General features: G+C 37.3%; 2 protein-coding genes across 6 annotated transcripts in view; one reads left to right on the top strand and one right to left on the bottom strand.

The window, feature by feature from the left end:
- DLG2 (discs large MAGUK scaffold protein 2) overlaps window positions 1–9532 on the bottom strand; it is a 2272173-nt gene extending 2262641 nt beyond the window's left edge. Inside the window, exons 1-2 of one of the 2 annotated variants that reach the window (XM_030918836.1) lie at window positions 8842–9532; window positions 7745–7899 (exon numbers count right to left, since the gene is read on the bottom strand). In XM_030918836.1, coding sequence (XP_030774696.1) covers window positions 7745–7763 — 19 coding nt within the window. In that variant the 5' untranslated portion in view covers window positions 7764–7899; window positions 8842–9532. The other variant, XM_030918835.1, reaches the window with a different exon arrangement.
- Window positions 9533–9709: 177 nt separating this feature from the next.
- Window positions 9710–16558, top strand: TMEM126B (transmembrane protein 126B). 4 transcript variants are annotated; one of them, XM_030918852.1, is made up of 7 exons: window positions 9738–9823; window positions 11767–11955; window positions 12250–12415; window positions 12787–12908; window positions 14142–14335; window positions 15727–15838; window positions 16087–16558. In XM_030918852.1, exons 4-7 carry the CDS (start codon window positions 12796–12798, stop codon window positions 16268–16270), a joined length of 603 nt encoding a protein of 200 aa, XP_030774712.1. In that variant the 5' UTR covers window positions 9738–9823; window positions 11767–11955; window positions 12250–12415; window positions 12787–12795; the 3' UTR covers window positions 16271–16558. The 4 variants fall into 4 exon arrangements, with proteins under 4 accessions (XP_010359451.1, XP_030774711.1, XP_030774712.1 ...); XM_030918851.1 differs by lacking the exon at window positions 11767–11955 and having other exon boundaries at window positions 9734–9823; XM_030918853.1 differs by lacking the exon at window positions 11767–11955 and having other exon boundaries at window positions 9767–9823; window positions 12349–12415.
- The last annotated feature ends 10183 nt before the right edge of the window (window positions 16559–26741 follow it).

Below are 26741 nucleotides of genomic sequence, written 5' to 3'. Positions count from 1 at the left end.
CAGGAAAATTGTTTCATAATAAAGGTGATTTGGACATAATTCTTGAAATAGCTTTGAAAACTTATTAAAATTGAACCCATGCAGAAAGCTTATTAGTTGGAATTCAGAATGACTAACTGGACAGAAGAGACTGGATAAAACTCATGATCCTTTGCTGACAAAGCATCCTACATTGAGGATATAGAAATGCTTGTGTCTTAACTGCCATAAATTTCTGGGCAAATATTGTAGCCGGGGAACATATCTCCTTCCCCCAATTAAAAAAAATCTCTCCTTTATACTAAAAAATATTTTATAATCACTGACATGGTAACATAGTAAGTATTAAGAAATAAGCATACAAAGAGAATATGTATTTAAGAAAGCATAGTATTCATATAGTTCAGTAAATATATTTTATAGAACAGTGAGAAATTTATTTATTGACAAAGGTATGAATGAACAGAATGCCTTACTCCAACGTTTTAAAAACCCGATGTTTATCCCAGGCAAATTAACACAGAAACAGAAAACAAAATACCGCATGTTCTTATAAGTGGGAGCTAAGAATTGGGTACACATGGACATAAAGACAGGAACAATAGGTACTACACAAGGGACTAGTGGGGCAAGGGCTAAAAAATCACCTATTGAGTACTATGCTGGATACCTAGGTGACAGACTCATTCATATCCAAAACCTCAGCATCACACAATATACTCATGTAACAAATCTGCACATGTACCCACTGAATCTAAGAAAAAGTTGAAGTTTTAAAAATAAATAAATAAGTAAAATCCAATGTTTTGTGCATATCTCACTGACTAGATTCTTCTACCCAAAAAAGTAACCAATAATAGACCTAAGGGAGAAATCAAATATTCTATCACAAACAAAAACACTTGAGCAGATTTCCAAAAACCTAGAAGTTCACACATTTTCTAGTATCAAGTCATTGGCATATGATTTGCACTCTCCCAACAGATATGTAAAATAAAATCAATTAACAGATCATTTTATCTCTATGTCTATTCGTTGCTTCATAGCATACTCCTAATTAGTAGTTAAACACAAAAAGTATTCTTCTATTTATCATTTCAAGAATTCATTCCATTTACGACTCCTGGATTAATTTTTTACAATATCAAGAGTCTATAGCTCATCCAAGGTCAAAATGGTCCCTACAGGGAATTTCTTTTAAAATAAAAAAGATATGGGATACCCAGGCTGGAGTGCAGCGGCACAATCATAGCTCACTGCAGCCTCAAACTCCTGGGCTCAAGCAATCCTCGAGTCTCAGCCTCCCAAGTAGTTGGGACTATAGGCACATGCCAACAAGCCCAGATAACTTTTTTAATTGGGGAATTTTAAATTTAAAAAAAAAAAAACTTTAGTAAATTATCTATTTTACTTTGACTTACAGAAAATGCCAAAGTTTGAAAACTGTGTTTCCCCATCCCTCTCTAGGATGATTCAGTGCTTCTTTTGAGTTTTATGGCTGTGAAGAGATTTTTTTTAAAAAAACTTGAAGTTTTGGAAAATAGAAAAAACATCTATAGCCATGTGCAGTGGCTCATGCCTGTAATCCCAGCACTTTCAGAGGCGGAGGCGGATGGATCACCTGAGGTCAGGAGTTTGAGACCAACCTGCCCAACATGGTGAAATCCCCTCTCTTCTAAAAATAAAAAAATTAGCGAGGCGTGGTGACAGGCGCCTGTAATCCCAGCTACTGGAGAGGCTGAGGCAGGAGAATCACTTGAACCAGGAGGTGGAGGTTGCAGTGAACCAAGATTGTGCCACTGCACTCTAGCCTGGGCAACAGAGCAAGATTCCGTCTCAAAAAGAAAAAAAAAAGAAAAGAAAAGAAAAAAAAACCTCTCCATATATTACTGGTATGGCAAACATGAAAACTGAAATACAAATATGGTAAAATGTATGCAAAAGGAATAAATAGCCACACAAGGCCACTCAATGAAGTCAGGTACAGGCATAGTTCATTTTATTGCACTTTGCTTTATTGCACTTTGCAGATAACACGTTTTTCACAAATTAAGTTTGTGACAACCCTGTGTCAAGCAAGCCTATCACTGGCAATTTTCCATAGGATGTATTCACTTCATGTCTCTGTGTCACATTTTGGTAATTCTCACAATATTTCAAACTTTTTCATTAGTCTTTTGCTACAGTGATCTGTGATCAGTGATCTTCGATGTTCATTGTAATTGTTTTGGGGCACCACAAATCACAAATCACAGCTGGTGACTTTAAGTTGAAGCCAATGCCATTTACCCTTCCAAAAAGTCTAGGGTCTTTAAGAATTATGCTAAATCTATTCAGTCTATGCTCTAAAAGTAGATCAACAAAAGCCTGGGTGACAGCACATCTGTTTACAGCATGGTTTACTGTATATTTTAGGCCCACTGTTGAGAACTACTACTCATTGACAATGCACCTAGTCACCCAAGAGCTCCAATGAAGATATACAAGGAGATTAAAGTTGTTTTCATGCCTGCTGATACTACATCCATTCTGCATGCCACGGATCAAGGAGTAACTTCAACTTTCAAGCCTTATTATTTAAAAAATACATTTTGTAAGACTATATCTGCCACAGTGATTCTCTGATAGATCTGGCCAAAGTCAATTGAAAACCTCCTGGAAAGAATTCATCATTCCATATGCCAGTAAGAACATTCTTGATTCACAGGAGGAGGTCAAAATATCAACATTAATGGGAGTTTGGAAGACATTCATTCCAACTTTCATGGATAACTTTGAGGGATTCAAGTCTTCAGTGGAAGAAGTCACTTCAGATGCAATGGAAATAGCAAGAGATCTAGAATTAGAAGATGTGCCTGAAGATGTGACTGAATTGCTGCAATCTCATGATAAAACTTGAATGAATGAGGAGTTCTTATGGATAAGCAAAGAAAGTGGTTTCTTGAGACGAAATCTACTTCCAGTGAAGATGTTGTGAACATTGTTTGAAATAGCAACAAAGGGTTTAGAATATTACATACACTTAGTTGAAAAAGCAGCGGCAGGGTTTGAGAAAACGGATTCCAATTATGAAAGAATTTCTACTGTGGGTAAAATGCTGTCAAACAGCATCTCATGCTACAGAGAAATCTCTCATAAAATAAAGAGTCAATTGATGTGGCAAACTTCACTGTTGTCCTATTTTAAGAAATTGCCTTAGACATCCCAACCTTCAGCAATCATCACCCTGATCAGTCAGCAGCCATCAACACTGAAGCAAGACCTTCCATCAGCAAAAAGATTCCTACTCGCTAAAGGCTCAGTGGATCATTAGCATTTCTTAGCAATAAAGTATTTTTAATTAAAATATGTACATTGTTTTTAGACATAACACTATTATAAACCTAATGGACTATAGTATAGTATATACTGTATTGTATACAACAAATATTTTGGTTTCCCAGTGCATATATACCGTACTATACAATATATTGCATATATGCATCGGGAAACCAGAATATTTGAGTAGCTTGCTTCGTTGTGATAATATGCCTTATTTCAGTGGTCTGGAACCTAACCCGCAATATCTCTGAGATATACCTATACGTATTTCCCCCCTTATTGCCTCTGAAAAAAAATTATTTTAAGAACTTAAGAAAAACTAGAGATGAAAAGAAAGTATACCCAGATAATGAAAAGCAAATGTAAATTAGTAAGATACTATCAAACCAGAAGTTGAGCCATAAGGTGCAGGAAACAACGAAAGAAAAAACTTTGAATACGGAAAAAATAAGCAGGAGAGTCATAAGGTCCTCTTCCCCAGAGGGAAAAAAACAAAAAAAAAAAAACAGAAATTACATTTTTATGAAGTATACAGTCAACCAAAAGCAAAGAGATAATTAAAGAACTGTGAGTCCAGGAAACAGTAATCTCAGTTTCAAGGGTGCCTATGAGATATATGGCAATATCATGTCTTAAGATTCTAAGGCCAGGCATGGTGGCTCATGCCTGTAATCCTAGCACTTTGGAGGCTGAGGTGGGCAGATAACGAGGTCAGGAGTTTGAGACCAGCCTGGCCAACATGGTGAAACCCCATTTCTACTAAAAATACAAAAATTAGCCAGGTATGGTGGCACATGCCTGTAATCCCAGCTACTTAGCAGGCTGAGTCAGAAGAACTTGCGTGAGACAAGATCACACCACTGCACTCCCACCTGGGCTACAGAGCAAGACTCTGTCTCCAAAAAAAAAAAAAAAAAAAAAAAAAAGATTCCAATTACACAACATTCTTCAGGTTCCTTTGAAAACTATAATGTCAAAACATATACATATAAAAAGATAGGACTTAGCTTTCAGTACATGATAAAAAATATGTTTATATATATACTCCATTATATCACTGAGAACCATTGCAAAGAAAAGAATTCAAAGGAAATAAAGGGTCATATAAATAAATAATATCAGACAAACTTATATACCAGTTTAAAGGAAGCTCAGAAGACAAGAGGACTTTTTTTTTTTTCTTTTTTTTGAGACAGAGTCTCGCTCTGTTGCCAGGCTGGAGTACAGTGGAGCGGTCTTGGCTCACTGCAACCTCCGCCTCCTGGGTTCAAGCAGTTCTCCTGCCTCACCTCCCAAGTAGCTGGGATTACAGGCACACGCCACCATGCTGGCTAATTTTTGTATTTTTAGTAGAGATGGGGTTTCACCATGATGGCCAGGCTGGTCTTGAACTCCTGACCTCATGATCCACTCACCTTGGCCTCCCAAAGTGCTGGGATTACAGGCGTGAGCCACTGCGTCCAGTAACAGGACAATTTTTTAAAACACCAAAATGAAATGAACATCTATCTTAAAGTAATAAAGGCATTGATTTTTTCCACATATTTAATGACAATGAGAAGAACAAAAAGTTGTTCAGAAAGGAAGCTGCATTGTACTAGAAAATTCTATTAAAGCACATTTTTATCCTTAAAACAGCAACTTTCTGCTGTAAAACACAAGAAATGACATAACTATCATTAACTTTTATTTCTTACATTAACCCAATAGGAAATCATACCAGATCAATTCAAGAAGACTTGTTAAAACAGACCCTTATAACACACTATGGTCTTGCATCATATCAGAGAATACTAATACAACTTATCCTGAATTGGTCCTAAATTTTCACAAATTAAAATATGTTCAAGATTATCCCAAGGGCTCACCTGGGAGCAAATCCAGTTACTACTATAGATAAGAGAATCTTGAATGAAAAGCAACTGTTGAGGAAAAAAAACTATCCAACAGGGAAACAGAAGAGCCTTCTGTTGATAAAACTGAGATCTGTAAAAATGCAAAGAGACTAGAGCAAGAGAAGTAGAAAGTAATGTCATAAAGCAAACGAGCAGTTAACATGGGGTTTGAGGAACAGTAGTTTCAGTTTACCCAAGAGCAGTCCAGAATGGCACCTAGAAATGGGCTTAGTGAGATGTCACACCCATTCCCAATTCCCACCATGGTTGCATGGTATCAATAAAAGAATCTCCTCTCTCTTTGACAACAATATACTAAATAAATACCAAATGAAAATCCATCTTATGAAAATTTCACACTTTAATGAGAATATGTTCAACAATGAATAAACACTTGGCTCAGTGGGGATAGTTATTGTTTAGAATCACATTAAGTCTAGCTCTTTCATCGTGTCTACCACATGAAACAATGAAGAGAGAAAAAGACTCAAGGAGACAGAGGACAGTGATCCCTGCAGAATAAATCTAGGTTAAACTTAAAAATACTGTTCTTATATTAGGTAAACAGTAGAGATAGTAAGCATAGCCAATGAAAAATATAACACACACATTATAACTTGTTTGGCTAGTTGTCTACAATATTCAAGAATATGTATCATAATAGTAACAGTTTTAAGAGATTAAAAGCAAGATACATTGTTTCTCTAGATCAGTTTATAAGGAAAACTATATAACATATACTTTGGTATCATAGAAATATACACTTGTTTTTCTAATTAGAACTTGTTGATTCCTTTAAAAATTCAATCCATCAGTCAATTTATGGAAGAAGGAAAGAAGAAAGGGAAGGAGGGAGGCAAAGGAAGAGAGAAAGAAGTAGGCGAAGGAGGAGAGGAATACTTCTAAAGTATTATAATTTCAGCAATGTATCAGCAATTTCTGTAACAGTTTTTTAAAGGGAAGAACTTTTAAGAAACTCAGTTTATGGGGTTTAGAAACATTCAGTTCTAAACTTTGTAACTAAACCTGCTTAGTTAAGTTATATCTAGAATATCAACTGAGCTTCCTCCTCCTCCTTCCTATATATCGTTTATCTCTTTCTCTCTCTCTCCCCCTTCCCATTCTGTCTCCCTCTCACTCTTTTCCTCTCTCTCACACACAGACACACATACATATGTGTTTAATTCCATTATTAGTTCAAAATAAGGTAATCCAAAAGAAAGTGTCTAGAGAAATGGTAGAAAGAATAAAAACACACATCAACTTAAATATGTCAAAGAGCCATATCGTTTATTGGCTACACTCCCAAAACCATTCTTGTTCTCAATAAACCAATTGTGTCTGGTCTGAACAGGTGTGGCTCCAAAATCTCACAGAGAGTTTACTTCTGTCAGTGGTATTATTAGAAACAGCAAGGGGAGGAAACCATCTCAATCTTAAATCTCAGTGTGCAGAAATCACAGTTCTAGGTAAATATCAGCTTGGATAAGGCATCTCAGTGATTATAATTTTCCTCAACATCCCTAACAAATCCACAGGTAGAAGAATAAAACACCATGCAGAGATAAGTTCCACTTTAACCTGCAATTCACCCAGAGCTTTAGTTTCAGAGTGTAGCAACTCACCTAACTGGACAACATTTGGATCTACCTTAGTCCAGTATAGCAGTTCAAGGATGTCATATAAATTTTGATTCAAAACTCTTGAGAAACTCTTTACAGCTGATCTCACCTGCCATATCATGTGAAAACAAAACAAAATAAAACAAAACAAAACAAAACAAAAACAATCCCAAACTAGGATCCTTTGGAACAATGTTAACCTGGGGTGCATCTAAGCTAAATTGAATCCCCAAGTTCGGATTATAATCAACTATGCTTCAGTAATTCACTAGATCTTGATCAATTACAATAATAAAAGTTGTTGAGGAGGGAGAAAAAAACAGGTGTTTGCCCCATATGGGGAACTTGACAATCATGTTATTGGATAATGCATATATCTGGAAAAGCACAATAGTCATGAAAGTTGTGCTTTATCACAAAAGTGAAGATTTACACTAGAATAAATCCAAATAAGAAATTATTTTTAACCAAAAGATAAATTATAAAGTTATAATTTTGTTCAGTGCAAATGAAATTACTTTGCTACCTTTCACAACTCTGTAATTAGCTTGATAAATATTAAACCCATGAGGAAGAGCTCCACTGTACAAGTTTTTTTAAAGACTGCTTAAAAGCAACCTTAGCAAGCTAAGAAAACAAGCTAGAGAAGATTCCAAATCTGCGGTACTGAATCTATTCTTATTACCAATGGTGATATAAACACCCTGATGTATGAAATCGTAAATATCTATCAATAAATACTATAGTCTTACTTCCTTTTACTTTAGCAAAATAATATTACTGAATTATGTACCACTGAAACTATATTACAATAAAAATTTCCCCCAAACTGAAGCAAAACTTTACTCTCAAATGGAATATAATTTAAATTACAAGTACCAGAACCAACAAAAGGCAGAAATATTATATAGCAACCTCATAGCCCACCTTTCTTCTTGACTGGCATTCTTGGGTCTTTCCACTGCCACAGGATTCAAGATCTCTTTTCAGGTCTCAGTTTGATCCAGCTGGATTGAGGCCAAGAGCCAGGTAACTGTTGCAAACCACTTCACAGTTCAGTTTTGAAATCCAGGCTGAGTCTTCTATGTCAGATAAAGAAAGTAATGATGTACTTTTTCCACAACTAAACTTTTTACACCGCCCACAGAGTTTTCAGAAACGTAATTTTTCAGTTTTTCAAGTTTTTCAATGTTCAGAAAATATTTACACTGTTTTTACAAACTGGGAAAATTATTGTAAACATGAAGAACGTTACTGAAATTCCTCTTCAGGCAGCAACATTTTTGGAAGTTCAATGACTAACTCATTTAAGGCACAAACCAAATTTAGACAGCTGTCTCATTACTTTATACATGGTCAAATTCAACCATGATGAAAAAGATCCTCAAATATGTAGAGAAAAATTTAACCCCACGTCCCAAAAAATACTTTTAAAAACCTCTTTGACTCCAGTCTCTAAAAAGATAGGTGAGTTTGAACAGTTTTCTGTGGCAGAACACACAACGAAAGGCCCCCTTCTATTTACTGATCAGAAGTTCCGGATCTCACCCCCTCAGTAACTCAGAATCCAGCTTGCTGTCACTTTCATTTTTTTCTTCTGTGCTCTCCAAGCCCCCAGGCTTGATCCTTAATATCCCTCTGATTCTGATCCTCCCATGTATTAACAGAGAGGATTGAAAAAAAAGGAAAGCAATCCCTTGGCATGGAGACATTAAAGTGACAGTGCTACTCAATGGGCACTTGATGCAGGATGAGTTGGCGAAGCAGATTTCTTCACACTGGAGTCATTCACATCATGCCATCTCTTCGCATCCAAGCAGCTCCCTATCCGGCGAGGAAAAACACTGAGACTTCGAGAGAAGCCAAACCTTCCCCCAAAGGTGTTTTCAGAGACGCCGTAGTAGTATTGGATATGTAAGCATAAGCTATGCAAACGGTCCGCGATTTCCTCAAAATGAGAAAGTGCAGCTGCTTGGCTTTCACATCCACATCCTTTTCTCTCAATCTCTCTTCAAACTACCCACCTTCCTTTTGCAGAAAAGACAAGACATTTCTCTGCCACGGCTGGCCACCCCTGCCCAAGCCCCGTTCTTTTAGGGAAGAGCACTGAAATGTCCTGCACCCTCCACGCGATGAAGTGTTTCTTCAGGCAGGAGCAACAGCAGCACTAGAAATTATATAACTCTCGAATTTGGCTTCTCTAAGACATGGAGACTGGAGGGTCGGGGGTTGCCGGTCTGGGAGATACTGCTGGGCATTTAACGTACGCAAAACAGCGCCAGGCCTTGCAGTGCCCCCCACCCTGAGACACGACTGACAAGTGGGTCTTCTCGGGGGGTAGTGGGCAAATTTCTCTCCGGTCTCTTTCCAAGCGGGGCTAAAGGATGGAAACTGAGGGGACTACAGACTGGGGAGAGGAGTCAGACGGCTGAGAGGGGAGGAGGCTAGTCGGGGCTGCTCTGACGGCGCTGGGCGGCTGGTGGGGGGTTTGGAGGAGGAGGTGCCCGAGAAACAGCTTTAACACCACACGGGCCAGGGCAAAGGGGCGAGTTCCCTCAAGGACTGAAAGGGGCAGGCAGCTAGTTCCCAGCTACCAGAGGTGCCCTGAGGAGAGACAGGAGCGCAGTAACATTCCAACATTTGGGCCGCCCCATCCTCCCCGCAAGACCCGAGGAAAACAGGGAGCTGAATTGACAAATAGCAAGGGAAGGAAATACTCTGCTGGCGATGGGGGCGGACCCACAGGCACCTGGACCTCCTCTAAGCGAATAAGTGGCCGTAATTTCTAGACGCCGCGCCCAATCACAGACAGGATGGAGGGCGCGGCTTTTGACTGGGGGGGGCGGGTCCGGGCTGCAAGCGAGAGGCGTGAGCCGTAAACCCGCACCACTTCCCGCCCACCAGCAAATCACGTGAGCCACCAAAATGGCGGTGTTCGGGTATGAGGCTGGGGCCAAGCTGAGGGATTCAGGTGTGGTGCCGGTGGGAACTGAGGAAGCGCCCAAGGTAGGCGGAAATCCGAAGTGCTATGGGGGGTGATTTCTGGAGCTTCAAAGTGTTGGCAGAGTCTTCCAAGATGATACACTTAAAGGAGATTTGAAAAGTTAAAACAGCTCCCAAGTCCATGCAAGGAGCAGTCGATTAAGTCTCCAGCTGTTGTGGAAAGAGGCGGAGAGAACGTAGATTACCTAAATTCTAGTACTCATTATCTGCGGTTTGTTTTCTCTTGTCTCTAGGCCTTTGCACAGGCTTTTTCTTCAACTTGGAATATTTCCCTGCTTCTATCCGTCCCAACTCCCCTGCCGAATTGTTCTCTTTCGGGTATTGGTTTAAATGTCACTTCCTCCGGGAAGCCTTCCCACGCCTCCTCTGGCTAGATTAAGTTTGCCTTTTCTTAGGTTGTTGGGTTTTTCGTTTATGTCACTCTCTCATTCTGTGTTTAAATTGCCAGCTTTTTGGTTCTGAACTCTCACTACATTGTGGATTCCTGAGGATGGGATGACTGTATCTTGATTACTCGGAGGCCTGGCATATACCAGGTGCTCCCTAAATTATGAGAGAATACTGAATAAAATTCTAAAGGTGAAATTTATTATTAGGTGAAAAATGTATTATTAGGTGAAATAATACACCTGAAATCACTACAAAACCGTTAAATGATTTGCAAACTATAAGCCACGCTTACTGGTATAAGCGTGGTGACTAGTTGAGTGGCCTTAAGAGGGGAGGGATGTAATGAAAGCAGTCGATTCTTTGACAGTGCCTTGCAAAGCTTAAGCACTCAATAATATTTCCTGTGTTCTTTTCAGTATTTGCTATCCTGTAATCATAATCCTGGGTGTCTGTTTTCCCTATAGAGTTTAGGGTGTAGACTAGGTAGGAGATTAGTAGAAGATATTGCCTGGAAGTTTATTTTGTTTTTTGTTTTTGGTGGAAGGTGGAGGACTTCAATGAATTGGATGAGAGCAAAACAAAAATTTATCTAAGGTTTATGGTTACTCATGTTATTGACATCTGCCATCTTAGTACAATAGATGGGTTAGGTATAGAATCTCCCTTAGATGTTACTATCCCTTATACTTTCCATTTGGGTGTCCAGGAGAGGAAAAAGATGTAAGTCTAGTCACTGAAAAATTGTAATTTGTAAAATATTTTACTTTTTTTTCCCCCTGCCCTCTCCAGAAATGTTACAGAAAAAGATTGAGTACAATTCTGCGATGATGCAGAGAAAGAAACTGGTCCATTATTACTCGTTGTGTTATGCCATAAGAAGGTTCAAAGGAGCTCATAACTTACGTATGTTGATGCCAGGAGCCATGTATAATTAACTGGCCCTTCTATAGTTAGGATTGGTATATACCGCTCATTCAGCAAACGAGTATTACGGTAATATTCAACATGTGTCCATTGACTATAGCATCAAAAGCACTTGATGCTATTAAAATGCAGATTCTAGGCCTCATCCTACTCCTGCTGAATCCATATATCTCAGGAGGGAGTTCATGAGACTGCATTTCAAATAAATACGCCATGTGATTCTTGTGCATGCTGAAGGTTGAGAACCACTGATTTATTAAGTATTTTGTGTGTTCATTATGCTTAATCTCCTCTAATCCTCTTGTCTAGGACTCCTTAACTTTGAGATTTAGTATTTCCTTTCAATATAAACATTAAAATTGAGATTAGTGTACATTTGTAAAGAGGCTATTTGGCTAATCTGGAGGAAAAAGTAAAAAGCAGTGAATTTAGCGGCAATAGACCTTCCACTTGGCTGCTGTAGTAGGTAAACATTTGCAACTACATGTTTGGATTTAACAAATGTTATTAAGACTTTTCACAGAAACTCTAGAGTCTTGCCCAGAGCAAAACATTCAGAAAGGATCCTGTCTGAGAGTGCAGGGTGTGTTTTCTTGTTGTTGTTGATTTGTTTTGTTTTTTAATCTCTCTAGTTTCTGTTAAGATGCTACTGGCCAAGTCTTCATAGTCCCTTGACATTGGCAGCTGTCTGTTCATCACACTTGGGACACAAGAACCTTCCAACCAAGGAGCCCAGTGCCGTGGGTCTCTGGGGCCCGGCGCGGTGGTTCATGCCTTTAATCCTAGCACTTTGTGAGGCCGAGGCACCCAGATCACTTGAGGTTAGGAGTTTGAGACCAGCCTGGCTAACATAGTGAAACCCCATCTCTACTAAAAATACAAAAATTAGCCAGGTGTGGTGGCAGGTGTGGGTCTCTGCTATACCACATAACCATTTCTAGAAAAGGCTCTGCTTCCACCACAGGTGGTAGTAGGGAACTGGATATGTAATTTATGTACTTCAAAGTAGTAGCCACAATCCACTGCCTGTTCCCTTCCTGGAGCAGTGTCCCTCTTTCTGATTTTTCTCTCTCACTATTCTCCAAGGCAATCCCTGCTCTCTCCTACCTCTCTAGGAAATGAAACATGATTTCCAAAATGAACTCAGTCTTTCATGAGAAACTGAGGATAGAGATGTCAATAACCAGCCACTGTTTCCACCTCCCCACCTGAAGAGCTAGGAGGACAACTACAAAGGGCCTGACTGCCTTCTCGGAATGAGGAGAGAGGAAAACAGAAACAGTATGTTATCCCTCTAAACTAAATCTTAAGCAAGCCAACCTTTCAGACCCTCAGTTTCTCATCTGTATAGAGATAATCATTATACTACCAATTTCTCAAGTTAGTGTGTGAATCAGAAAGCCAATGTCTGTGTGTTGTAGGATGTTTAGCAAGAAAATAAAAAATAATAACAAAAAGCCAATGTCTAACAGATAATAAGAGCTCAGTAAATGTTGATTGAATTATTAACAAAGTACGTGAAAGCACATGACACAGTACCTGGCACACTACTAAACTGTAAATGTTTTCAAATCTGAATCTGTAGAATTCTGTAAGGTTTTATGTAATATGAATATCATTAGCTATTATGGCTCTGGAATTTTTTTTTCCAGGATGTCAAGATGACAGCATCTATGCATGGTCAACCCAGTCCTTCTCTAGAAGATGCAAAACTCAGAAGACCAATGATCATAGAAATCATAGAAAAAAATTTTGACTATCTTAGAAAAGAAATGTAAGAGAAATACGCAGGCTGAAAATCATTTTATTTGCAAGTCTTTTGTATTGCCATTGTTTCTGAGATCCTATTCTTTGTTATCCTATTCTTTGAGTTGGTTATGAACATATCTTTAAAAAAAAGAATGAGGGAAACAAGAACAGATGAAAATAGTGATCTGTTGGAATATTTGGGATTGTGGATAATTTCTTTTGTTTCTTAAAAAGAATCCAAAAGTATTGCTAAAACATTTGTGCAGTAAATATATTTTAATTAAAAGAAAGAGAAAATCATTGGGGGGGTACTTATATTTAATTGGTGAGTAATTACAATCAGTTAAGGATTATCTCAGCCACAGTACTTAGTACAGCAAAAGGGAATACAGATTTCATGGTATAAATATAGTCTCACATTAACATTGACTTTTTTTTTTTTTTTTTTTTTTGAGATAGAGTCTCACTCTGTCACCCAGGCTGGAGTGCAGTGGCACAATCTCAGCTCACTGTAATCTCCATCTCCCAGATTCAAATGATTCTCCTGCCTCAGCCTCCCAAGTAGCTGAGATTATACAGGCGTGTACCACCTCACCCAGCTAATTTTTGTATTTTTAGTAGAGATGGTTTCACCATGTTGGCCAGACTGGCCATTTTGACTTTTAAATGAACAGAGTTCAAGAATAAAACCAAAGGACAGTTGATCTTATTTCCTGGATTAGGTATGGGTCTTAATAAGAAAACTAGATCAGATTTTTTTGGATGAAATTTTCTAAATCTTGGACAAATTATTTTAAATGTATATGGGACTAATGCAGAAATAGAAGGCCTAACCAAATGTAAATAGCTTTTTTTTAGATGAACTTAAGCAAAGTAAATTTTTTAGTTGCAGGAAAGGGATTCTTCGATTTGGGTAACTCATAAAATTTGGCTACATTGGAGCATATTTATATTTATTTGTGACCAAAATTATTTAAAAGAGCTCTATTTTAGAACTACTGTAAATATTCTCAGAAAGAGAATCATGTCCTCTCATTAGAATACAAGTTCTATGAGGGGTGGGAAATTTCTTTCCTTTTCTTTTTTTCTTTTGCCTTGTTTACTGCCCTATCTTAAGCACTTAGAAAATACTTTTCACATAGTAAGTGCTCAAGAAGTATTTCATATTGAGTAAATATGCAATAACAACTTTTTAGGAAAGGCTGTATCCATTAAGTTCAATGTTACAGTGAACTGAATTTTTCTTTTTTTCTATTAGGACACCAAATATATATCAAACGACGTCATTTGGAACAACAGCTGGTTTCTCTGGAATATTCTCAAACTTCCTGTTCAGACGCTGCTTTAAGGTTAAACACGATGCTTTGAAAACATATGCATCATTGGCTACACTTCCATTTTTGTCTACTGTAGTTACTTACAAGCTTCTTGTAATTGATCCTTTGTATTCAGGTGAATTTAAATTCACTAATGTATAATGTAGTTTTGTCTAAGTAAGGTTACTGATTAACATATGCTGTTGCTACTGCTAGTAATAATTCTTTACATTAATATAGTGCTATACAGTTTACAAAGTCCCTTCATATACCTTGTCATATTTAATCCCTGCAACAATCCTCCTAATTAGGTAAATCGGATCTTTTTCTTTTTGTAGATAAGCAGGCAACCCAAACTGAGGCATGTTCAAGTACACTAATAAACAACATACTGGGAAAAGAATTGACTGTGGCATATAACACACATCATTTCAGTATCCTACCTCCTGCCACTTAAGTTTTGTGACATTCAGCAAGTAATTTCATCTCTGAGCCTCCGTTGTCTTATCTATGAATTAGGACTAATAGTACTCACCTCACAGGATTGTTGTGAGAATTAAAAGATACTGTAGGTTAAATGACTACCACAATATCTGTCATATTATGGGCTTTTAATGTTATTTCCTGCCCTTCACCTTACCTTGAGTTTCATAACTAGTAGAGCCTCTATCCATCATTCATTCTTCAGGTCCCTGCTTAAGTATCTTTTCCCCAGGGAGACCTCTGATTCCCTCATTGTACATTAGGTGTCTAGATACATTCTCTATATAGTTTATCTTCAAAGTATTGTGTATACTTATAATTATCTATTTAAATATTTATCTCATGTCTTTCATTCCTGTAAATTGGCCAGAACGGCAGAGATCAGGTGTCTTTTATATACCACTGTATTCCTAGCACCTAGCACATTCTTGATACATAGTAGATAATAAAAATGTATTAACCTAGAATCCAGGTCTCGTCTGCTAGTTTAGTATTCTGTCATTATAAAATTGCTTCTGCCTGGGCACGGTGGCTCATGCCTGTAATCCCAACACTTTGGAAGGCCAAGGCGGGCAGATCACTTGAGGTCAGGAATTCGAGACCAGTTTGGCCAACACAGTCTCTACTAAAAATAGAAAACTGGTTGGGCGTGGTGGTGGTGCATGCCTATAATCCCAGCTACTTGGGAGGCTGAGGCATGAGAATTGCTTGAACCCTGGAGGCAGAGGTTGCAGTGAGCCGAGATCGTGCTACTGTACTCTAGCCTGGGCAACACAGTGAGATTCTGTCTCCAAAAAATAAAATAAAATTGCTTCTACAACAACCACATATGTTAGAGGTAGTTCTCTATGTGATAAAGTACAATAAAAACTTTTTAAAATGTGCTGCATTTAGCCTGTTATATGCCACAGAGTTTGAATTTCTGATATTCTTTCTATGGTTTAGTTGTGGTTGAGGATAGTGCAGATAACTACTCTGAGGTACAACACTGTCTTAATAGCTCTTGAGTTTTAAAGGAAAACCAAATTTACTTTTGTTTTCCAGAAAATATAAGCAAGGAAAACTGTGTTTTCAGAAGTTCACTGATCGGCATAGTTTGTGGTGTTTTCTATCCCAATTCTTTGGCTTTTACTAAAAATGGACGTCTGGCAACCAAGTAAGTTGTTCCTTTTCCTTCTTTTTTACTTTTTTTTTTTTTAGGTTAATAAACTCTCTTTATTCTTTAGCTGTCTATGATATATTTGAATCAAAATGTGGTCGTTTGGTATTTCAGATAGCTAACTTTTAACTTTTTTGCTCTCTACATTATAGACCTGGAAAGGCAGTTATCAGTTTAGGAGAAGTCAACAAACTTCTAATAGCATTCATATCCAGGAGAAGTGATTAACTCTTTTTTCTTTTTAGGTATCATACCGTTCCACTGCCACCAAAAGGAAGGGTTTTACTCCATTGGATGGGGCTTTGTCAAACACCAATGAAATTAATGGTGATTCCTCTAGCCTTTCAGATTATGTTTGGAATATTAAATGGTCTACACCATTATGCAATATTTGAAGGGACACTTGAGAAAACTATACATGAAGAGTAACCAAAAAAAATGAATGGTTGCTAACTTAGCAGAATGAAGTTTTTATAAAGAGGACTCAGGCATTGCTGAAAGAGTTAAAAGTAACTGAACAGATAATTTGTTTCTGTGCCTTTTGCCTGGTATAGCAAATACTCAAAAAATATTCAATAATTCAATCAATAAATATAAGTTTCATCTTACATGTAAGATATAGGTTTTATCTCCTGATGGTGTGTCCATTTTGCCTGGTATGTAACAGATAATAAATATTCAGTATCAATAAATATAATAATAAAAGTTTCATCTTTCCTCTTTGTATGTGGAAATGGTTTGGGCTTCAAGGTCTCATCTGTGCAGCTATATATTCATTCATTCATCAAACTTTTATTGAGCTGTTTCTCAGGCACTGTGTTAAATATAATAAACATTCTGGCTGGGCATGGTGGCTCTCGCCTGTAATTTCAGCACTTTGGGAGACCAGGGCGGGCGGATCACCTGAGGTCAGGAGTTTGAGACCAGCTGGCCAACATGGCAAAACCTCATCTCTACTAAAAGTACAAAAAAATTAGCTGGGCATGATGGTGTATGCCTGTAACCCCAGTTACTTGGGAGGCCGAGGCAGGAGAATCGCTTGAACCCAGGAGGCAGACGCTGCAGTAAGCTGAGATTGCACCACTACACTCCAGCCTGGATGACAGAGCAGAACTCCGTATGAAAAAAAAAAGAAAATGAACATTCCTTACCTAGAAGGAACTCAATTGAGGAGGATAAGAAGTGTGAACATATACTATGAGAGGATTTGAGAAGTATACACATAATTCTGTAAGGGCACTGAGGGTATGCTTGTTAACTAGGCAGAAGGGGAAGCTGTGGTGGAAAGAAGTAACAATTGAGCCAAATTTTGAAGGAGGAATTGGAAGTTCTTAAGAAAGATATGGGAATAACATAGCCCATTTCTCTACATTGATACTATCTTCTCATTTACAAATTGTCTTCACTATATAGTTCAAAGAAATTGTTTTTAACCTTCAGTTCTTGTTTCCAAGAAAGAATATTTATTGAGTGCCTATCTGCCATGCATTGAGATAGGCACCAGGGGTACAAAGATTCAGTGCTTGCTGGAAAAGAAGCTTAAAAATCTAAAGAGTTTACAGCATGTTTCTTTAGAGTCTGCTAAGGCATCCCCGAGCTACACATTTATCTTAGTTCAGAAAATGAACACGGATGAGAAGAATTACAGAATGGAACTGTACATCTCATTCTCCATATCCTAACCATATTCATTTTGAGATTTAAAATGTGGTAATCCTGGAAATATAACAAGGTTGACTTAAGTTCACCTCTCCTACCACCAGAAAGCTAAATAGATTTGTACCTTACTCCATGACTTCAGACTGTCTTTGTAATAAAAAAAGCTGGCAAGGCAATCAATATTTCCTTTAGCTTAGGAAAGCACTACTTGTCAAAGTGACTGTAAGAGGCAGAAAAGAGAAATTAGGGAAACCTTGACCTTCTGGGCCTGAACCCAAAGGTGAAGCCAGGTGAGCCAGTGAAGAAAAGCAATGTGCAGAAGGTGTGAAGTACAGCTTGGAGCTCCATTCAAGGTTCAAATCCTGGCCTCATTACTTACTAACAGGATAATCTTGAATAAGCTACTTCATCTCTCTGCAGTTAAGTCTCCTTATCTATAGAATGAGGAATAAAAACTGTACTCAGTCTCAAAGTATTGTATTAAATGAGTTAATATATGTAAATCAAAACAGTACCCAACTCATAGGAAGTCTATATGTATTAGCTGCTATCTTAGTCCACTTGGGCTACTGTAACAAAGTAGCATCGACTGGGTGACTTATAAACAACAGAAATTTATTTCTCATAGTTCTGGAAGCTACAATTTGGTGTCCGATGAGGGCCTGCTTTCTGATTCATAGGTAATGCCTTCTTGTGTCCTCAGATGATAGAAGGGGCAAAAGAGCTCTCTGGAGCCTCTTTTATAAGGGTAATAACCTCATTCATGGGGCTCTGTCCTCATGACCTGATCACTTCCCAAAAGCCTTACCACCTAATACCATCACCTTGGGGTTAGTATTTCAAAATATGAATTCAGGGGCACAAACATTTAGACCATAGCAGCGGCAATTATTGTTGCTATTGCTGTATATCAAGTATTATGGTCCTCTTCCCAGTCTGTAGTTACCAGTCTAGCACTTCTGTAGAGAAGATTAGAAAAGTCCACCAAAGATAATCCACAAGATACCTTTCATTTGAATAAACATGTATTCACTTATTCAGCTAATGTTGATTCAACAATCAATACTACAGGTTGAGCAAGTTATGTAAACTTTCTGTGTTTTAAAACATGTTAATAACTGCTTTATACTGTGGTTATAAAGAGTCAAGTACATAGAACCATACCATACCACACCTGGCATGTAGAAGTTGCTCAATAAATGTGTTTACATTGTCTGTTTTTCCTGATAGGTATACAATAATAACTAAGATATGATCCCTCTTATGAGAACTTACCTTCACTCTTACCTCTTCATTTCCCCCGACTCCCTTCACCATGTGATTTTCCCCGCTTTTGTGTTGTTATTGCATTGCACTGCATTGCTTGGGTTGTATTGTGTACTGATTTTCTCTCTGCTTTTGTACAATTGTTTTATCTTGCATTAACTATTCAGTTTTTGAATTTTCAAGTTTAAACAGTAATCTAATAATGAAGAAATAGTATTTTACACATGTGGTTGAATTTCATAGAATTTGTTTACCCACTTTCCTCAGCTTCATTAAAAAACAAAAAAAGAATCTTCCAAAGATGCATAACCCATACTCCCCTAGCTTCATCATTCTAAAAAAACAGGCAAACTAACATTAATAAACATGAATAATTGAATCTTGGTAGCCCTAAACCCCACCAGCTTCACTACAGGAACAAAGAAATCCACTCCAAAGTCTCCCCAAGATTAGACATTGCAGAAGAAAAGATTAGTGAACCCAAAGACGAAGCAACCTACAAAACTACCACAAGAAAGCTTGGGGGAAATTCTTCAGGACACTGGATTTGGCAACTATTTCTTGGATACGACATGAAAAGCACAAGTAGCAAAATCAAAAACAAGCAAATTGGGACTACATCATACTGAAAAACTTGTGTGTGTCAAAATAAAAAACAGCATGAAAAGGAAACCTAAAGAATGGAAGAAAATAATTGCAAGTCGTACATCTGATAAGTGGTTAGTATTCAAAATATACAAGGAACTTCTACAACTCAACAACAAAAACCAAATGACTTCAAAAATGAGCAAAGGACTTGAATAAACATTTCTCAAAAAAGAGATATACAAATGGCCACTAAGCATATACAGAGACACCAGCATCACTAACCATTAGGGAAATGCAAATCAAAACCATCACCTCACACCCATCAGGATGGCCACTATCCAAAAAACAGAAAATAAGAAGTTAGAAACCTTGTGCACTGTGTTGTGAATGTTGCCATTATGGAAAACAGTATGGTGGTTCCTCAAAAAATTAAAAGAAAATACCATGCAGTACAGCATTCTCACTTCTGGATATATATCCAATTCGGAACAAGATCTTGAAGAGACCTTTGCACATTCTTCACAATAGCCAACAGGCGGAAGCAACTCAAATGTCCTTCAATAGATTAATAAAGAAAATGTGGTATAATACAACAAAATATTATACAGCATTAAGAAGGAAATCTTTCCACATGCTACAACATAAGTGAAACTTGAGGACATTACACAAAGTGAAATAAGCAAAATAAGCAGTCACAAAAGGACAAATACTGTGTAATGCCACTCATACAAGGTATCTAAAGTAGTCAAAGTTATAGAAATACAGTAGAAAGATGGTTACCAAAGGCTGGGGGAAATGGGAAGGAGGAATTAGTATTTAGTGGGTATAGAGTTTCAGTGTTGCAAGATGAAAAAGTTCTAGAGATCTGTTGCATAACAATGTGAATATATTTAACGCTACTGAACTGCACAGTTAAAAATGGTTAAGATGGTAAATGTAATGTTATGTGCTTTTACTACAACAACGGAAAAATCCTGCAACCAAATACTGTTTTAGACTTACACAATGTGAAATAATGAATCACCAGAAGGCTTGCATTCTAAGAAATCTTGAAGAAGTATTTCAAATAGAAGGAAAATGATAGCAGATGGAAATCTAGAAAAATGAGGAACACTAGAAATGGCAAATCTGTGGGTAAATATAAATGTCCTTATTTTAAAAACTTGTTTCAAAAACAAATGACTTTATATTATGTGGTTTATAACCAGTAGAAGTAAATGTATGACAATAACTCAAAGACTAGGCGGGAAGACATAAAGGTATAAAATTCTAATACTATACATAAAGTGACATAATATTACTTGAAAGTAGATCATGATAAAGACACTCTTGTGGGGGTTGAATTGGCCCCTTCAAAACATATGTTCAAATCCTAAGCTCTGTACCTGTGAATACGTCCTTCCTTGGAAACAGGGTGTTTGCAAATGTAATCAAGTTAAGATGCAGTATACTGGATTAGGATGAACTTTATCCAGTGACTGATGTCTTTATAATACCAGGTAAATTTGAGTACACAAACACAACAGAGAGGGAAAACGTCCACATAAAGCCACAAAGACATAAGGGGGAACACCATGTAAATGTGTCATTGGAATGACACATCTATAAACCAACGGACACCAGGGATTGCAGGCAACTACCAGATGCTAAAAGAGAAGGATCGAACAGATTCTCCTTCTGGGCCTCCAATAGAAACCAACCTTGCCCATACATTAATTACAGACTTACAGCCTCCAGAACAGTGAGAGAATAAATTTGTTGTTTTAAGCCACCCAGTTTGTGGTACTTTATAAAGATAGCCTTAGGAAACTACATGTGTACTATATATGCTAAAGCAATCATTACAATTTTTTAAAAGAATTATAACTAGTAGGATATGAAAGGAGATGAAATGGAAAAAAATTCAATTAGTCCAAAAATAGGCAGAAGGAAATGTAGAACAGATAGGACAAAAGAAAACAAATAGAAAGCTGATAGATTTAAACTCTAAAATATAAAAATCATATTAAACATAAATGGTCTAAACACTCCCCCCATGAAAAGTCAGAAATTGCCTAATTTAGATAAAAAGCAAAATTCAGCTATATGGTCTAAAAGAAAACCTGCATGAAATCTAAAGACTCAAATAGGTTAAAAGGATAGGAAAAGCTGTGTTGTGTTAACACTAATCAAAAAAATAGTTATTGGAGTGGCCACAGTGATATCAAACAGGCCAAGCACAGTGGCTCATGCCTGTAATCCCAGCACTTTAGGAAGCCAAGTCTGGAGGATTGCTTGATCCCAGGAGTTCAAAACTAACCTAGGCAACACAGTGATATCCTGTCTCTACAAAAAATAAAAAGTTAGCTGGGCATAGTGTCCTGTAGTCCCAGCTACTCAGGTGCTTAAGGCAGGAGGATCACTTGCCAGATGGTTGGAGCTGCATGATTGTGCCATTGTACACCAGCCTGGGTGACAGAGTGAGACCCTGACTCGAAGGAAGGAGGGAAGGGAGCAAGGGAGGGAGGGAGGGGGTGAATTTCAAAGCAAAGAATATTACCAAGAAATAAGGAGGTTATTTCACAATTATACAGGGATCAATTCATCCTAATACAGGGATCAATTCATCCTAAGTGTTTATTCATACAATAATAGAGCTTGAAAATAACATGAAGCAAGAGTTAATAGAACTGAAACGAGAAACAGAAAATCCTCATAATGGTTGGAGATTTTAATAACCTTCTCTCAGTATTAATAAAATAAGTTGGTAGAAATTCAGAAAGGATAATGACCATCAGCCAACTTGTGCTAATTGATGTTTTTAGAATTCTTGGCACAACAGCAGAGTATACATTATTTACAAGCACATGTGGACCACTTACCAAGATGGATCAGAATCTACTTTATAAATCTCAATAAACTTAAAAGGATTCAAATCATACAAAGTATATTTTCTGGCCAGAATGGAACTGAATTGGAAATCAACAGCAAAATGGTATCTGGAAAATTGGAACTGTTACTAAACTAACACACTTCTAAAAAATCCACAGGCCAATCAGAGAAATGCAAATCAAAACCACAATGAGATACCATCTCACACCAGTTAGAATGGCAATCATTAAAAAGTCAGGAAACAACAGGTGCTGGAGAGGATGTGGAGAAATAGGAACACTTTTACACTGTTGGTGGGACTGTAAACTAGTTCAACCATTATGGAAAACAGTATGGCAATTCCTCAAGGATCTAGAACTAGAAGTACCATATGACCCAGCCATCCCACTACTGGGTATATACCCAAAGGATTATACATCATGCTGCTATAAAGATACATGCACACGTATGTTCACTGCGGCACTATTCACAATAGCAAAGACTTGGAATCAACCCAAATGTCCATCTGTGACAGACTGGATTAAGAAAATGTGGCATGTATACACCTTGGAATACTATGTAGCCATAAAAAAAGATGAGTTTGTGTCCTTTGTAGGGACATGGATGCAGCTGGAAACCATCATTCTCAGCAAACTATCGCAAGAACAGAAAACAAAACACTGCATGTTCTCACTGATAGGTGGGAACTGAACAATGAGATCACTTGGACTCGGGAAGGGGACTCACACACCAGGGCCTATTATCGGGAGGGGGAAGGGGGAAGGGATTGCATTGGGAGTTATACCTGATGTAAATGACTGGTTGATGGGTGCTGACGAGTTGACGGGTGCAGCACACCAACATGGCACAAGTATACATATGTAACAAACCTGCACGTTATGCACATGTACCCTAGAACTTAAAGTATAACAACAACAAAAAAAAATCCACAGGCCAAAGAGGAAAGCAAAGTGAAATTAGAAATTCTTTTGAACTGAATTAAAATAATACAGAACATTTAAAAATCTATGGGATACAGTTAAAGCAGTACTTGGAAATTTGTAATGATAAACACATATGTTAGAGGGGAAAAAGATCTCAAATCAATTACCCCAGCTATGTTTTTAAGAAATGAGAAAAAGAGGAGCAAGTCAAATCGTAGATAAGAATAAGAAATAAATAATATAGAACAGAGGGAAAAAAATAGAAAACAGAAACCAATATAAAAGAATCAATAAAACCAAAAGGTGGTTATTTGAGATTTTCAAAAATAATAAACAATTAGCCAGATAGATCAGGCATAAAGAAGGGAAGACATAAGTGACCAATATCAAGAGAGATGTTTCACCACAGATTCTACAGATGTTAAAATATAACAAGAAAATATTTTTGAACAATTTCAGCCAATAAACTTGAGAACTTAGGTAAAATGAATAAATGAATATTTGATCTTGTTTTGTGAAGATTTGTGAAGTCCACCCAAAAAGAAATAGATAATCAGAGTAGCCATATATCTATCATGAGTACTGAATTTGTAGTTAAATCCTCCCTACAAGGAAAATTCAGATCCAGAAATCTTCAGTGGCAAAGTCTATCAAACATGTAAGGAAGAAATAATAACAATATGATGCAAACTCTCCAAAAAAATGAAGAGATGGGAACACTTGCCAACTCATTCAACAAGTCCAGCAATATCCTGATGTCAAAGCCAGATAAAAACATTTTGAGGAAAGAAACTACAGCCTAATACTCCTCATGAACATTGATATAAAAACTTGACAACTTTTAGCAACCCAAATACAAAAATATATACACAGAATAGTACCTCGTGGCCAAGCGGGGCTTGCAAAATTGGCTTAACATTTAAAAAATCACTCAATATGTTTTGTTCCACCAAACCCACAGCAGGAGTCACCCCAAAAGTGACAGCACGGGAGTTTCCACAAGGGAGTGTCCTGAGTCATCCTGAGACTAGGCTAGTTGGGATTCAAAGAAAGAAGCCCTAAACACCAGGGTGATCAGTCCAAAGCATTTATTAGGGGAACTTTTATATGAGTGAACTGCAGCAATCCTCACCACAAACAGCAAGAGAAAAGGCTAGAAGTTCACAACAAGGGGATTAGGATATGGAGTTTATATGAGGGCTTAAGGAATTTGGCTCAGGGCCAGTTTATTTTAGTGTTTTGGGCAACAACCTAGATACCTTTATCAGTGCCTGGAAATGTTTTAAGGTCTCAGTTTGGATTCAAGCCTACTGGGAAACATCTGCAGCTGACCACGTCACAAAGCAGTCAAGGCACTCTGTGATTTTTGCTCAGGACACAGAAAGATGACTGGGGAACGTGGAGCCTCTACACAATATAATTCACTGTATTAACAGACTAAACAAGGAAAAAAATGATCATCTGAATAGACACAGAAAAAGCATTTGACAAAATCCAACATCTGTTCCTCATAAAAACTCCCAGCATATGAGGAAAAGAAGGGAACTTCCTTAAGATTTTGAAGGGCATTTACAAAAAAAGCTATAATTAACATGATGATGGTGGGAACCTGAATGACTTCCCCCTAAGATCAGGAAAAATGCAAGAATATCTGCTTTATTGCTTCTAGTCAACATTGTATGGGAGAGTCTAGCCAGATTGGAAAAGAAGAAATAAAATTATCTATGTAATTTTTAAAATCCTATTTAATTTAGCAAGGTTGTAGGTTTTAAGATTTAAAAGAAAAAATAAATTGTAACTCTCCAGATAAGCACTTAACAATAAGACCAAGCAATTTGTCCATTTTGTCTAAATTGTTGAACACACTGGGTTAAAGTTGTTCATAATATCCTCTCCTTATCCTGTTAATGTGTGTAGAATCTGTATTAATGTCCCTTCTTTCGGTCCAAAACGATTTAGTTGTTTGGTCTCTTTTTCTTTTGATTAGTCTTATCAGGGCTTATTGATTTTATTATTTTCAAATAATCACAGTTGGTTTTTTTATCTATTGTTTTTGTCTTTTCTCTTTCATTTATTTCTACTCTTACCTTTATTATTCCTTCCTCTTTGACTTCCTTTTTGCTTAATTTGATTTTTTTAAAAAAATATTGATTTGGTTGATTTTGCCCTTGATTCTAGGGCATAAGCTTTAGTCGTTGGATGTAGTCATTAATTCTAAGATGTTGCTCAGTGGAATGTCCAAAATTCTCACCCAGTCTGTATAACTTGGAAATATTTAAATTTCAAATATTTGAATTTAAATACTCAAAAATACACTATCTTCCCAGCATCAGACGACTGCTGAAATTTCACTTCAGCTCTTCCAGTCTTCCAACTGTTGCTGTCCATTGGGTTCTTTGGGTCTTACCACTTGCATGTACTGTTATATTGTCAGCTAAAGCTCTGAGGGGATTTTTTTAGACAGATTTTGGGACTCCCTTTTCAAGGTTCCTGCCCCAATTTTCAGTTGATCTGGCATTTCCAAATTTCAACTTCTGAGTTTTTTAGAATGGAAAGAATGCTGCTTTATACTGGCACTCTATTCCCCATGTACTGCACAGACTAATGCCCTCATGAAAAAAACCTGGATAAATGTGGATCTTACCCACTATTTTTCCCTTCTTTCTAGAATTGTATACCCTCCTGTGTTTTCATGCTATTTTGGTTGCTTTCCAGGGTCTTCGAAAAGAATCTCTTCCTTGTCCAGAGTTTATAATTGTTATTTGCAACAGGGTCTGTCCAACATAAGCTACTGTGTCACTTCCAGAAGCTAGAAGTCCCTCTTTTATTTTTTGATTATTATCTTTGAAAAGTATGGAATCTTCCTGGATCAACTATTTTCAGCAGATTCATGCAGCATTTAAGTCAGAGTCATATCCCAGCAATTTTTCTGTGTGACACAGGATTTTAAAGACAGTCTAGGTAAGAGATAATAGGTAGTAGCAATAAAGATAGTGACAAGTGGTCAAATTCCATTTTCTTTCATTCAGATTATTTTATGTGCCAATATTCTGTTGTTAGAGAGTTCGGACAAGCTATACGAAACTAAATTATCTTTTCTCTTTCAGCATTTCTCAAAACTTTTAAAATCAAAAGAATTGCATGTATTTTTAGTAATAGAAAAATATGCTTTGACAAATTTTTCTTTATTTCCTATTTCCAAAAAGAGCTTATGGTTGTCTGGTGCAAGTATCATAGACATTGCTGATTTCTGGCTACATTTCTATCCCCTCTCTTCCATGCACAGCCCAAGTTCAGCTAAATTGTCTAACATAAATTTTCATAGACGCTATGTAGAGAATTGCTGAACGGAAGATGAGTGGAATCTGTGAGAATAAAGAGTCACCTCCACTGCCTAAATAAGAGATGATTTGTGTAAAGAATATCTGGGAAGAAAATCAATGTTCATGACTGATTAGTCTGCAGGGAGTAATGTAGATGAACTTAAGTTTCTGGCTTGTGCAATGAAATGGATGGTATTGTCAAGCCCTGAGACAGGAAACAGTAGATATGAGAGAGGAAAACATATGTGATTTTCAGCTTTGGAGTATGAG

The sequence above is a fragment of the Rhinopithecus roxellana genome, chromosome 15 (genome assembly GCF_007565055.1).
Source record: "Rhinopithecus roxellana isolate Shanxi Qingling chromosome 15, ASM756505v1, whole genome shotgun sequence".
Lineage (NCBI taxonomy): Eukaryota > Metazoa > Chordata > Mammalia > Primates > Cercopithecidae > Rhinopithecus > Rhinopithecus roxellana.
The sequence above is the reverse complement of the archived record's forward strand: the minus strand, read 5'-3'. Positions and strand labels throughout refer to the sequence as shown.

Excerpts from the sequence above, each read along its gene's own strand:
- TMEM126B (XM_010361149.2), top strand. The coding sequence starts at position 9,743 with ATGGCGGTGTTCGGGTATGAGGCTGGGGCCAAGCTGAGGGATTCAGGT. Across the intron at positions 9,824-12,786 it reads GAACTGAGGAAGCGCCCAAG|GATGTCAAGATGACAGCATC; the intron begins GTAGGCGGAAAT and ends TTTTTTTTCCAG. Across the intron at positions 15,839-16,086 it reads AATGGACGTCTGGCAACCAA|GTATCATACCGTTCCACTGC; the intron begins GTAAGTTGTTCC and ends TTTTCTTTTTAG.